The sequence below is a fragment of the Parus major genome, chromosome 1 (genome assembly GCF_001522545.3).
Source record: "Parus major isolate Abel chromosome 1, Parus_major1.1, whole genome shotgun sequence".
NCBI lineage: Eukaryota > Metazoa > Chordata > Aves > Passeriformes > Paridae > Parus > Parus major.
This window is the reverse complement of record NC_031768.1, coordinates 94,059,044-94,073,759: the sequence shown is the minus strand read 5'-3', so window position 1 is coordinate 94,073,759 and position 14,716 is coordinate 94,059,044. Positions and strand designations below refer to the sequence as shown.

The window sequence follows — 14,716 nt, the reverse complement described above, 5'->3', positions numbered from 1 at the left end:
TCTTATATAAGAAACTTAATAGTATTTGGTAAAAAATTAAGATTGACATAAGCATTAGAAAACATGAAAAATTATACAACCTGTAACATTTATTTTCTGTAACCACAAGAGGGTAAGAAAGCAAAGCTTAATTTTAAAAGTATAACCTATTTTCAAACAAACAGAATTATTCTTGAAGAGATGCAGTACCAGACAGCCTACCACTGGCAACATAAGTTTCTTATAAGAATATTCCCACCCCAAATAGTAATAGAAATAACATCTGTATTTTAGAACTTCAAATCCTTACATGTTTGCATATTGTTATATTTTCTTCTGCTTATCTGCTGTTTATGAGTCAAAATAACACTAAAAATGGAAGTTATTTAATGATTCCTCACCATACCAAAATGACTATTCACAGTTGTGAAATCTCCATAGAGCATACATAGAAAGTATGTGATATTTTTACCTTATCTTTACCCGTGCCAGGTTCTCTGTACACTGTCCACTTCTGTGCATCATCACTGTATAAAATTCTGTAGGCTGAGACATAATAGTAGTGCTCTGCTAAAGTCGATCCAGTAGTTATAATACCTGTGAAAATTGAGGCACCCAGTTAGGACAAAAAGCTTTGTAAAGATTAACAGATCAGTCTTTGAATCAGGAGTTGCATAGTGGAGAGTCTTCACTGGTCCAATTAACTTCAAGCAGTTTATCCAAAGTGCCAGGGTCCGAAGCTTCCACAGTGACTGAAACTCAGTAAACTCATTCTTCTTACTTTGTATTTTAATTTTCATGATATAACCTTGCTTAGCCCATTCTCCCACCCCGTTTCTTGATGGAAACGGCTCCTTTATTTGACCACAGCCCACTCCTGTCTCCAGCTGCTGACACAGCTCTTGCCTGCTCTTGTACTGCCAACCTAAAGGCACCACCAAAAGAACTGCAGCCTCCTACAGCTGACACTGCAGTGCAACTCACACAGGAAAGCTGTTTTGGAAAAGCTTATTAGCACAGGAATTAGAGGAGTAATGCAAAATCCAAAGAGTCCCCAGGGAGGTAATAACAAAGGCCACTGGTAAATCCAAGTTGCTTAATGACAGCAAGCCATGCTGTTGATAGCAGGGTGTGCAGCTGAGGTTACACAGACCAACTCAGGCATTTTGGAAAGAGACAAACACAAACTGATCAGCGGAACATGTTTCACAATAGCCTTAAAGCCCCAGACTCTATGAAGCACTTCACCTAAATCAAATTTAATCTTGATTTACATCAGATGACAAACATGCCCATTAACAACAGCAAATCACCTCTGAATGATTAAACCAGGAAATACTAAACACTGGCACTCAAGGTACAACAGCTGCCCTGGAGATTGAACCCAAGATGCCAACATCTCAGTGCTGCTTGCAATGGGCAACAACAGGAATTGGTAACCATGAGCTGGCTGCTCAACTCAGACCAGAAAACAAACCATCCAGAGCAGCCTGGGAAACAGCACCCCCAGCTGTGTCTCCAAATCAAGATAGCTGCTAAAATCACCCCTGTGTGAAGGAGCAGGGCCAGCCCCAGAGCCTGGCTGGCTAAGCCTGCACTGCTTGGCCTGTTTGCTGAAGTAAGGCCAGGCAGAGACTGCTGGGAGGGGGGGCTGCAGTCCCCAGCTGTGGGCCCAAGCCCAAGCAAGGAGCTGAAGGGGAGGCTGCCAGCTGTTCTCCTGTGTCTGCTGTTTCCTCACAATGCACTGGAAATGCTCCTTTCCCTCCTCTTAGAGTCACTGTGGCCATGATGGGCACTAGGGAAAACCTAGGAACACAAGTCAGTACATCTGTGTCAGAGGTACCAGTGGGCTGAGCTCACTGGATTCTGATCTGCACCTCCAAGGAGACAATGAGCAGGGAAAAGGAAGCATCAGGAAACACTTCTACAAATTCTGGTGGAAGAGATGTCTGGAATCTAGCAATGCAGATCATCTAGAGATGTCTATGAAACAACACCTCTTCAGCTCCAGGCTCCCCAGTGTATTAGCTAGGAGGTGGGAGCAAATTAAGTGTAATGGTAATTAAGTGCTACCTAAGCTATATCTAAGGCCCAGAACTGTAAAAAAGGATGTCAGTAACCAAAAATTTTGAATGCTGCTGAGAAGCAACATCAGATTCATGTACCTGTTATTTTCTTTTCTTTATTCAAGTCAATCTGCAACCACTGATGTTCATCACTGATAAAAGCAGCCCAAGGAGGTCCAATCCTTTTTAGTCTGGCATTTTCAGGTTTCCAAATGTTTACTTGTCCTGTTTCGTTAGGCCACTCAAGAATAGATGATGATGTGATGTGGGAATCAGGAATCACCCCAGATTCCATCCCCAGTGTTCCATAGCAACCTGAACAACAGAAAAGGTGAGGATTCAAAACAAGAACTGAAGTTTTGTTGCTTGGATTTTAAGGCTTTACATTAAGCATTATATTAAGCAAATATTATATTGCCATCTAAAATTATTCTGTAACAACAATACCAGAAAAACTGTCTTTTGCTTTCTAACAGGGATGCTAAAACCAAACTAGTCATAAGGATGCCACGATTTGTGCCTATTCCAAGAGTAATGTGGATATTCTCCTGGTCACCACTCACACAGAGCACTCAACGAGAAGCACCAGGGAACCTTCATGGTCTAAGAGTATCTATGATTGATGCAGGAATGACTGCTGATTCGTTTGTTCCTGTTTTGTGTCTGTATAACTTCTTGAGTTTTTAAACCAACCACAGTGTCACAGTGTTCATTCGAACAAAACCAAAGCATGTAGGAAGTCACGTCATAATCCTGGCCTTGAAATGAAACACATCCTTGAAACTAGTTACATTTTTCTGGTCACCATTCTTACCAAATGTTTCTTCCCATGTTGCCTTCTGCTGGTGGCTAAAAAACATCTCATTTCTTGTTCTGTAAATCTCTTGTTCTGTAATACCAACAGTTTTCCTCTCCCACATGCATAGTCCCCAGAAGGATCAGCAGAGAGCAATATTTGCCTTCAGGCTGGCAGGCTGAACAACCCAGCCTAGTTTCCCTTCTCCTGTGAACTCCCACTCTCCCTGCAGCCCCCTCTGCACCAAGGTGGGCACTCACCCTCAAGGGAGGCACAGGTGGCAGAGCCCATGTGTGACTGGATCCCAGAGAAAGTCTTGCCCTTGTCCTCTGAGATGGCATTAATAGTTTATTATCTTTGCTCGATGTACATCACCTGCCACAGCACAGGAGCTCTTCACTAAAGGAATCCTTTCCCTCATCTGTCATTTTCCATCTAACATCCTGCCACTGTGAAACAGAAATGCCTCAGTCTCTAAATACCTGCTACATCCCACTCTTTGCTCTGTGATGCTTCAGGTAATTTCTATTGAGCCTCAAAGTCAGGCAGTTCTTCCTGTGTAAGCAGTCTCATCTGACCACTCCTCTAGCACTAATAACACACTCTTCTATTTCATACCAAGTCACAAAACCAGCTACAACAGCAGGAACACACGAGGACCTCCACCACAGTCTGATTCTCATTTGAGCATACTACAGGTTTTTTTTTCCCTCACCTAACTCCTAGGCAACCCAGCTACAGATATTTTAATCTAGACTTGCATCTTATCTCTAGCGTATTCAATAATTTCTCAGGTGTCACTGAAATCCACAAAGCCCACACTTTGTCCTATCTCTTCCAATTTCTAGGCCATTTCATTACTTTCATACACACTATCAGATCACGTTCTGAAAGACAAAAAAAAACAAACAACACTGCCTGGATCACTGTGTTTAATATTCTTTATGCATAAAGACACTAGACATGTAATTCCTTCTCTCAGCTCTTGTAGACATCTGAGAGAGAAATAATTTGAATACTATGTGCACTATATTTTCTAATTTTTGCTTATTTATACATCGTCATCATCAAACGCTCCTGCCCATCAGATTCCTGTCTTTATGTCCCCATTCAGTGTGCCTTTTATTTATGTATTAGGAAATGTATTTGTTTACTTTTGAGATGTGTGTGATTTCTCCTCTCTTCTTTTTTTAACTTTATGAAAAGGAGACATGATGGTTTTATGGTTTTTATATTGTTATTAAAACAGTTAAAAATACTAAGAAAGGCCACTGTCTTCACATTATTTCCAATATCCACTCAAAGATGGCATTTAAAGTGACTTACAGAGAAACTAGCTTCCACTTGGAAAACTACAGCTGATTTATTTAATTAGCCTGAAAGAATCTATTTCCACAGATAAGCAAGGCTTACTTGAAATATCACCCACAAATGTAGTGATGATTAATCATCAAATTGCGATAGTAAAACAATTAAAAAAATATACATTATTGAGGAATGCACTAAAAAAAGGTCTCACAAATGAGAACAAAAATTAAGAAATCGAATATGTGCATCCTTATTTCTATTCACAAAGTTAGCATGAAAGCAGTAAGATGTAATACACATGATAACACTTACCACTTGTCTTAAAGGTGAAGAGACTTGTAGATAAGGGTCCCCTGCAGAGAAAAAAAAGATGATGTTTTGCAGTACCCAGTGAGAAAAACTGAAACAAACTATCTTCAATTTATTTTTCTTGTCTGACTGCTTGCACTGAAACCTATGCACATATGCCTGAACAATGATTAACACATCCTGCAGGGCTTTCAGTACAAACACCTCAAATAAAACCAAGTCCAGAGATACTGGGCTAAAGGTCTTCAAACAAACATCTGCCTAGCAAAATGCAAGACTTCATCCAAATGCTTTCTTTTCAAATTAAACTAATCATAGCAACCAAATCAGTCTCCTGTGATTGCTTTTATCTGTAGGACTTGATATACAATGACAAGCTACACTCCTTCCCTGACACTGAAAAGCCACAATTAAATTACCATTTTTCCATTTACCAGTAGGAATTTGTGGCCAAGAGAGTAAAAGATCCTTGCAGAATCTGGAAAATTAAAATTTCTGGTCTAGAGATTAAAGGTATTTGGTAAAACAATTCGCTACAGTAAAAGTGTGAGAAACTTAGAGAAGAGAACCTGTCCAGGGAACATGCAGCTCCACGAGGTGAGATTAATCCCACAATGAGACATTACCAAGACCTAAAGTGCTAAAGATAAGGAAATTTTAGGAGATACACTTACACTTTTGAGGTGACATTGTTAGCCAAGGAGCCTTCATAGTATGGAATGCCCTTGCTGATTACAACATTAATTTGACCACCCAGAGTATTTGACACGACGCCTGCATGAACACCAGCCATACAAAGTGATGATGACTTGAAGAAGGGAGGGAAAGAAAAATTTCATACTACTAAGTGAATAAATTAAACACCACCAATTTGCAACATATTGTAAATGCTACACTGTCCAGTTACAGTCTTTGTTATTATTACATTAAAATATTATTCTTAGTTAATTGCTATCTTGGTTATTTAGAAAACATCTTTATTATTGAACTTCTAAAAACACAGGAAGAAGGCCCTACATCTCACCACGTCCTCACCCAGATATAATTAGAATGTAACTGTTGTAATTAAATAACCTCAAACCAACACCAAGGTGAATCAGTCTGAAAAAGCCAGACAGCGAGGCTCAGCCTATAATAAATTATATTAAACAACAGAAGATGTAAATACATATAAAACCTTTTAATAGAAAACATATTGAGTTTTATTTTCTCACAATTAAGGGGTGATGCACTGCAGATTTTGTAGCTTTTAGCTAAGGGGTTGTATTTTTTACCATAACTTGTGGTTAATAATGGTTTAACCATCCAGCACACTGATCCACATAAAGCCACAGTAACACATGCATACAACTCATCCTAAACAAGTCAATTACCTATGTTGTACAAGTCAGTGAAGATCAGTAACAAAAGATGTTTTTGCAGGCTATCATGCTCTTGCCCTCTCTCCTTGGATGACAGAATCTGCTAACAAATGTCACAGTGACACTTCCCTGGCTTTCAGGTGCCACAGTGAGCAGCACTCATCACACCAAGTCCTTCAGGCTTGCCAAGAGTAGTAAACTCACATCCAGCAGGTCTGGGATCAACACAGCTCCCCTCTCCATTCAAGTAAGAGCATGGGATTCTGCAGGAGATGCAGCTCTCTCCTCCCTGCTCACCAGATGTCAGCAGTGAGAGCTCTGAGCCCTCAAGGACAGTGGACATTCGGGTCACAAAGAAAAAAATCAAGATTTTGGATATTTTATAAAGCAGCCACCTGTTCCCATACGTTTGAAAGTTTCAACCTGAAACTTTGTCTAAAGTGCTGAGCAATTTCATTTATTTCCACACAGCCTGGCTGCTGGGAAATTCTGTGCCTTTTTTGAGCAATAAAGTATACAAAAAGAAAGTCACAAGGGCATTTATTTCCTTATGTTTTGTTAGGAAAAGGTTTCCTTTTCCTCCATAGAAAACCATTATTCCAGATTTTGACAAAAAAAATCTCAACAAGCAGATATCCAACAGATGCTGTAAATTTGTGAGGCAGATAATCAATTTCATCTTGTTACTAGCCACAAAAATTACCTTGCAGCCATTTAGTGAGGACTCACTGTGGACCATAACATGTAACACAGTTACACACTGTGGTGACATTTTTATGTGGGGGTGATTGTTTAAGCAAGTAGCCTGTGATTTATGAATATTTGGTAAAAAAAAAAACCCAGATAGGCACATTTTAAGTTTGTATTTAATACTAAAATCTTTGCTTACTAATATTTTTACATTGTGTTACCTCTGTGCTAGATCTAAAGGCTTATTAAAAGAGTATTTTAACATAAAAATAAGGGATTTAATGTAATTTTTAGTAGACTGCTAGCAAAACTATAATCACTTAAAAATAAACAAAGCAAACATCCTCCCAACCTATGGCAAGTTCATTAATTCTCCTGCAAAGGCTTACATTAGAAAAATACTGCATAGGGTTTTGTAAACAGTACATTAATAAGGATGCTCATTACCAATTTATAGAACTACTGTTACAGTATTAATTTTGTTTTGCAAATTACTTTATAGCTGCTGAGAATAAATCTGAGTATTTCATCTCTAAAGTGTAACAAAAATTAAGATAACCACTAAGACACTGCTGAAAGAGGCATTACATTGTCAAAAACAAGAGGACATCATTAAAATAACTGGTTCTTTATAATTTTCAATTTCTCAGCCTGAGAAAACCAACAAAAAGTAAACAGGAAGTAGAAAAAATCTCCCACTCTTTTGATTGATCCACCCTTCTCTGCTGGACTTACGAAAGTATTTGAGACTCCACTACAGTACCCCACCTCTTGGAAATGGCAACATCTGAACACCTGTCATTTGGCACCAGTGCTAAAAAATGAGTAGCATGTTATTTATTCACTTTTGGGAGGTACAAATCCCAGCAGCCAGGAAGCACAACTAATGCCAACAACTACAACTGACTTGTATTAGGCATCACACGTTTTACTGAAATTCACTGAAGCCCGTGGTATTGTTACTTACATCTCTGTATCCATGAGGAATTGTGCCTGAAATATCAGCAAAAGGAATCACACATCCAGCTGGACAATACTTACTGAAAGAGAACAAAATATCAAGTCAGGATATGCATGCACCTACAACTCTCTTACCTTTATAAAAAAGTTATGGTTTTGATTTATAACACACTGCTATTCATGTATCTCTATGTAATGATATCTCCTAATTGAAGGCCTATTAAATCAGACCAAAAATACAAGTACACAACAGGAAAACAGACATTTGAAAATGTTTTAAAGCAAGTCTCAGCTGAAAGTACAGTTCCAGTCTCAATATGATGAACTAATAAAGCCAACATTTTATAATATGAATACTACATGGCTCCTGTCAATTCAAAGTCATATAAGTAACAATATTAATGGATTTTATTTTATGAACTACAGACCTGCATATCTATTTGTTTTGCACCCTTAAATACAACATCTGAAATGCTACTTTGTAATGGCTTTTGGCAATGTTTTAATCATAAAAAACGGGCCAAATTACCACTAGCTCATAAAAAGCAAGAGGCAAGACAGCAGCACCTCTGGAGCAAGCTTGTGTTCATGTTCTAGGGCAATTTCATACTGCACACATGAAATTATTACCTTCAAGAGTTAAAAGTGAAGTGGAGTAAACTCATCAACATTTTCACCACAGCTCAGCAACAGCTGAAACAACGCTATAGGTTCCATGAAAATGGGGATTCAGAGACTTTGTCACATGTTGACTAAGGCCAGAACCTACAACTAGAGCCCTATTTTGGAACCTGGGAAAATTAAAGAGAAATGCAAAGATTGCACTTTGGAATGTTTCATGTTGCCAGGGCCTAAGTTCTCCAAAAAGTAAAATTAGATACTTCACGACAGCCTGCAGCTTTAATCACTGCCCTTGCTTTAGATGGAAATGGGGAAGGAGACAACAGGGAAATTACACATTTCCCCCAGCAGAATGTCCAGCATTCTGTGTCTCCACAGAACCTCATTAATGAGCACCAAACTGTGAAATGGGTTTGCAATTTGTAACACATTTCGTGACTTAGTGCTCCTTAGGTAACTGTAATACAAATTTCAGTAATTAACTTGTGTACCTGCTATAATATATTTATAAAAGCAATACTCTTTCTGTGGAAATGAGGTATTAGCTCCTATGTGTCATTGCAAATTAACGAGGTTCTACTGCATACTGGATGTAAATAACACAAATGGGAGAGACAGGAGAAGGAAGGAGGAGTGCAAATTTCAAAATTCTTCAGCTCTAATTGGTTTGTGTCTCAAGTTCTCTGGATGGCAAATTTTCAAGCTGCATCAGATATATGTAAACAAAGCAAAGTAGAAACACTAAAATAACTTCATTAAAGAGACTGGGAGGGAAACAGGTAAAAATCAGTCTTACTTGAATTCTGGTTCGGAAAAGTGACTTGCATTGTCTAAACAGGTAATTAGGTCTGGAAAGAAAAAATGTTAGGTCAAGAGGATGATAAAGACAACAAGCTTGAATATGCTTTTTGAAGTGCACAAATACATACATTTGAGCCTCTGAGGTTTAACCAAAAGTCTCAGAACAAAAAAAACCCACATTCCTAGTAAATTTTCATGCAACAGATTTTTGTATTACAGTAGAACCTTGCTAATTTGTCTGAGTAACTGGGAAATCTACTGAAAATATGACACAAGATAATACTACAAAAATTCACTTTCTGTGTAGCTTTATTTTAATTTAAATATTATTAAATTATATATTTCAGAGATAATCAGAGACAGAAACATATGCTCTTCTCACAAAATTAAGTTAATAAGCCGAAGAGGCCTGTGTTTTCATCATTGAATGGTTCTGCAGTGCTGAACCCAAGCACCACAGAGAATAAATGTTAGAATCCTGTGTTATTGGCATCCATGACTGATACCACAAACTTCATGTCTGTGTCTGCTGTGTATCAACACATACAGTGCAAAATTCAGAGAGGAAAGCATCAAAAACCTTACAAAATTAAAAATCGAAACTCTTTATCTGCTCTGTTTAGAATAACTTCCAGACAGGGTTTTTGCCTTCTGAGGCAGTTGCTGCTACTCCTTCATCTCCTTGCAGACAATCTATATCACTCACCTTTACAATGAGTGGAAGGAGATGCAAAACTAATACAGCAACCTCTCTCAGAGACTTAAAACAAAGGGGGAAAAACAAGAAAACCAGGGGGGAAAAAACAAGAAAAACCCAAAAAACTAGTCAGCTGATTATGTCATGAAAGAGCTAAAGGAGTACAGGATGCTGCTACTGAAATAAAAATTTCTATGATGTTAGTTTGTATAAAACATAACCAGTTTGATAAGAAAAATTGTTAGCTATCTGCCACCTCAACTACTGCATGAAAAAATTAATTTTGTCCTGAATCTGAAGCAGTTCTTTCATTTATAACAGACAACTGACATTTTTACTCTGCTACTCAAGGTAAGCTTTGATAGCATTTCTTTAAAACTACAGCAACATTTAGGTAACTGGCAGTCAAATTTCCTACACAGAAGTATCATAAAAAGGGTACTAAATTTTTACAGGTTAATTTGTGAGAATGTAGGAGTAAATGAACTGGTTCTGTGTTTTTACTAGACAGGTCTAATTCTGCCAGCAGAGAAAAATTATCAAATAATTATAAATACCTGATTTGTCAGTGGTTGAATAAGAAGCAAGAAATCCACGTCCAGAAGTGTGAATTCCACTCATGAACTGTACTGTGACTTCGTTACTTTTTGAAATAATTAAACCATCCATTTGAAAGCCAAACCCACAGTATTTTCCTGTGGAGAGAAGGAGGAGAACAAATATTGATCCAAAACAACACATGTAATAAGTATTTTATTCAATTTCAGCCTCTTATTTCATCTGCAGTGTAGACTCACATTAGCTCTGCTGTATATTCAAAAGCAAATATATGAGCAGTCAATATGGAATTCTCCAGTCCTTCTAACTAGAAGCTTTAGTAAAGATACTGACCAGTTAATTAACTTGTTAAGAAAAAAAATAATCTTCTGTTCTACAGGCTACCTTCATCATTCAATACTGTAGAAACCATTTATAACCTTATTTAAGATTCTGTACTGGATAAGCAAAGTGAATAGTCACCAGCAGTAATCATTCCAGTGGGTTTCCTCATAATAAGTATGTTACCATATTGCAAAACAGCAGAAAAAGAGGCAAGACTTCTTTCTCAAATAAAAGCAAATTATAGTACTAATGTAGAGGAAGTGGAGTAACATAGACCTGCAGGAATAGTTCTTAATAAATATAATACAAAATAAATACAATATGTATGTGAACTGCACTGCAAACACTAACAAAATAATTCAAAATATTTTAAAAGTTAAAATACAAATTCCTGTCATTATTCAAAGCTTTCTAGATGTTGCTTATTCAGTTGTTTTTGGGTTTTTTTTAACAAAGCAATTGTATCTTCTAATAAAAAACAGCGAAGTTTGGGGGTTTTTTTTTAAGCTTTGTTTTCAGTCACTGGACCTTGTTACATGTTCCATTAATGACCATCATCCTCTCATAACAACATTTATCCCCTTCTTCAGACAAATACACCTGTCATTTATATCCAGCTTGGATAGAATCTCCATTGCTCCTGACCCCAGGGCCACATGGCCTTTGACAAACTCCACAGAGTGTGGCATCTTATGATTCATGGCAAGGCATATTTTGAGACTATAAACCATTTTTCTAACTCTTCCCTGGCCTCTCGCCTGATTTTTGTCAATATTTTAAAAAGCAGGCACTAGGAATGCACAAAGCATGACTGCAGAGACATGCAGAGCTCTGTCAGCTGTATGTGCAGAAGATGCAGTATTGCTATTTTGTCTGTACTCATGCATTGAAGGATCCTGAGGGAACTCCCATGTCTTAAATAAGGACATCTGACTGCAGATGCACAGTGATTTGACTATTGAAATCTTACAAATTCCTCTGGGTCTTACTTATACTAGAGACAAACCCAACACTGAGCATATGAATCTTCTTTTGATTTCTTGATAAATACTCAACAGGCTTGGAACAGGCACTAGCCCTTAAAAGTTTTATTAGAAACTCTCTCAGTTTATCAATGAACCCACTAACAATTTATTTTTTAATGTAACCAGACAACTTTTAAGTAATTTAGGGTTAAAAAAGGTATGACTGAATTTCATATTTTATGTAAAACAAGCATTTGAATGTTAGACCATGTCAGTAGTCCTGAATGGAAAGACTCAGGATAAGTCCAGATTTCTCCCAAGAAAATTTAAGTCACTGTTTAATCTCTCCAGCGTCTGTTGCTTCAAACATGAAAAAAGCCCAATCCCTTCCTCATCTGTACTTGCCACTGTTAACATCACTGTTTGTCCTGTGATTTAATTTATTAAGAGCAGAACAACACACACATTTCCTCGACATAATGTGCTGCTACACCAGCAGGCCACAGCTGAAAAGCAAGGGAAACAAATGAAGCAAGAATTTACTTGAACCCATTAAGTCCCTTGTAAAAGTGAGTAATAGACTTATCAGAACTTGACGTTCCTTGCCATTTAAGGCATTCCATGTTTCCTATTTTAGACCAAGTCTGGCTCAACAGCTCCAAGCACATACTTACTTTCACACACACTTACCTAGGTAACAGCTGGAAAAGAGGGTTAATATACCTAGCACTCCACTAGCCTCTTTAGCAAAGACTCAATTTAGCAGGATCAGCATTTGAACTGCACAAAAACAGTCTCACTGAAGTAAATCTCTCTCTCCAATTAAAGCTTTAGGAAAGAAAATAAAGTTAATCTGTGTAATAACCAGTAATTTTAGAGAAGGAAGAATGACAATTCATTTTGAGTTTTATGCAAAGTAAACACAAGAGTACTAACATCATATACGTACACCTTGATGGAGCTGATAACATCACACTGCTATTTGAAAAGAAACCCACTGACTTTGAGTCATTAAATTCTCCTGAAGAGAACCAAAATTAAACTAAGAACATTTTCAGAAGATGGAGAATATTCAGACTATACACCTTTTGAAGCCTGTCACCCTTTAACACCACCCAGATGAACAGCTCAAATCAGAGTGAATCCATATAAAAAGAAAGGCATTTCAGGTAAGATATAGACATATATGATGTGGGTTGTTTTTTTTTTTAATGAAAGTTCTAGCTTGAAAGTTCCCTCTTCACTGCTCACAAGAACTTTGCAAGCTACTAAGAAATGTCTGAGAAAAAAACCCCACATTGCAGTGGAGCTTCCTTTAAGAATCTCAAGAATCCAAGAGTATTACAGGATCTGTGTTGCATTTATCATACAGCTGTTGCTAAAAAGTAACAGAAGTACCAACAGTACATCTGAGCTCTATACAAGACAACAGTTCTCAAATAGGGATAATTAAAGCTCCTACCTATCTCTGTCCTGTTGGGACCAATGCCATTATGAACTCTCAGGTAACTGGAATGACAGGAATCTGAGTCATCAATATCAAAATCACCAAACTTGAGCTGCACTCGCTGCCCAGGCTTCACACGGATTTCCCACTCGCACACGGTGCTATTGGGAGAGGTCCGGGGGTAGTTTATGGAGGCCAGGGTCCCGCTCTCAGGGCCCAGCACAGTGTGCCCACACCCATCACCTAGGAAAGAACAGAAAGAAATCAGCTCCCATGTTCATCTTCAAAGCCTCACATCACACACCATACCCAACACTTTGCCAGAAAACTCCGAGGTCACTCACATGCAAATGACACAGCAGTGGTAACAAAATACCATTCAACTACCATTGTCTTTTGCTTAGCTTATCATCGCAGACCAGGGAGCTGCTACAAGCTCCTCAGTGAGATGGAAACCGATCCAAAATGACTTAAAAACCAGCATGGACAGTACAGGAAGTGTCCCTGCTATTTCATATTTCCTCAATACCTCAGTACAGAAGGAAACAGGTGCTGAAAAGGACAGAGAAACCTGACAATAAAACAAGAGCACACTGGTTTTACTGAGTTACCGTACTCACAACACACTGAAAAAGAAGTAGAAAGCCAGTGGACAGTAAATAAAATACAGCATATTAAAGACACCTCTGACCATTACCAAACTGCTAATATGTCATTTTCTACTTTACCACTATTTTAATGCCGCAATTAACTCTTATTTTGAGAATATGCTCAATTTTTTGGAATTTGCTGTGACTCCAATCTGGAGCCTTCCACCTAACACTTGAGTATGAATTTCATACAGCAATAACAGTATTAAAATTTATTTGTTTAACAAATGGAAAACAATAGCACAAATTGTTTATTGTCTATATCAAATTATAAAGCACAAACTGATAAATTCAATTACTCAACAGCCAGACATGCATTTCCCCCAGCATGTAGCACAAAAAGTGCAAGAATTTCTGTGCTGGCTCAGAAATGTGAATGTTCTTAGAGTATCATTCACAATGATTGATCACCATGATTCCTACTGACAGAAATTTGTTTTGACAGCTAAAAGTGTTAGACTACACAATAGTATATGTAGTTCTTCTACTAAATATGAAAAAGTAAGCTGACATTAAGGTATAAAAACTGTACACATACTTAAGAATTTAAACTAAATTTCAAAATTCTTATGTGTACTACATATAAGACTGAGTGAAAAATTAAGTCCAATGCACTGAAGTGATGTGGAAAAAAACCCCTGTGGTTAAGTTAACTAGGTCTGATTGCAAACACACCTCATTTCTGCTAAGAAAAACTATTCTCCTTATAATCTGAGCACATTGAAACATCTGCATGTTATAAAAGCTAAAGTACTAGTAGTACACACAGAATCATAAATGGATGCAGATACAAACTGCAGCTGTTTATCTTGCTAGCAGTCTGGTATGAAAATGATACATCCTTGGAAAAGTTAACTGGAATATCTGCTTAGTAAAATCAAAATTTGTATTTGTGAAGCTGTTCTTCAGCCATGTTTTCATTAATGCAATTTGGTTTAAAACACTTTATTTTATCCCATGACAAACATTATTTCCATTTGGATGACAGCTGATAAATTACTCTTCTAAGTTAAGAGTTCTTCTAACACGAGGCACCATTGTTCAACACTACAAAGAGGTAATTTAAACTGCATGTTTTATATATCATTACAATCCTGGTTTCTTTCAAAAGGCATATTATAAACCTAAGAAAAGTGAGAACTTTATTATGCAGAACCTGTATGGCCCTGGTTTATTAGCTACTA

At 37.5% G+C, this 14,716-nt stretch overlaps 1 protein-coding gene across 1 annotated transcript in view; it reads right to left on the bottom strand.

The window, feature by feature from the left end:
• The window catches only part of DCBLD2 (discoidin, CUB and LCCL domain containing 2), a 141,890-nt gene that overhangs the window by 11,724 nt on the left and 115,450 nt on the right, over nucleotides 1–14,716 (bottom strand). The window contains exons 4-11 of the mRNA XM_033514981.1: nucleotides 12,898–13,125; nucleotides 10,146–10,283; nucleotides 8,887–8,938; nucleotides 7,477–7,549; nucleotides 5,133–5,266; nucleotides 4,462–4,502; nucleotides 2,145–2,360; nucleotides 452–576 (exon numbers count right to left, since the gene is read on the bottom strand). Of these exons, the coding sequence (XP_033370872.1) occupies nucleotides 452–576; nucleotides 2,145–2,360; nucleotides 4,462–4,502; nucleotides 5,133–5,266; nucleotides 7,477–7,549; nucleotides 8,887–8,938; nucleotides 10,146–10,283; nucleotides 12,898–13,125 (1,007 nt within the window). The remainder of the gene's footprint in view (nucleotides 1–451; nucleotides 577–2,144; nucleotides 2,361–4,461; nucleotides 4,503–5,132; nucleotides 5,267–7,476; nucleotides 7,550–8,886; nucleotides 8,939–10,145; nucleotides 10,284–12,897; nucleotides 13,126–14,716) is intronic.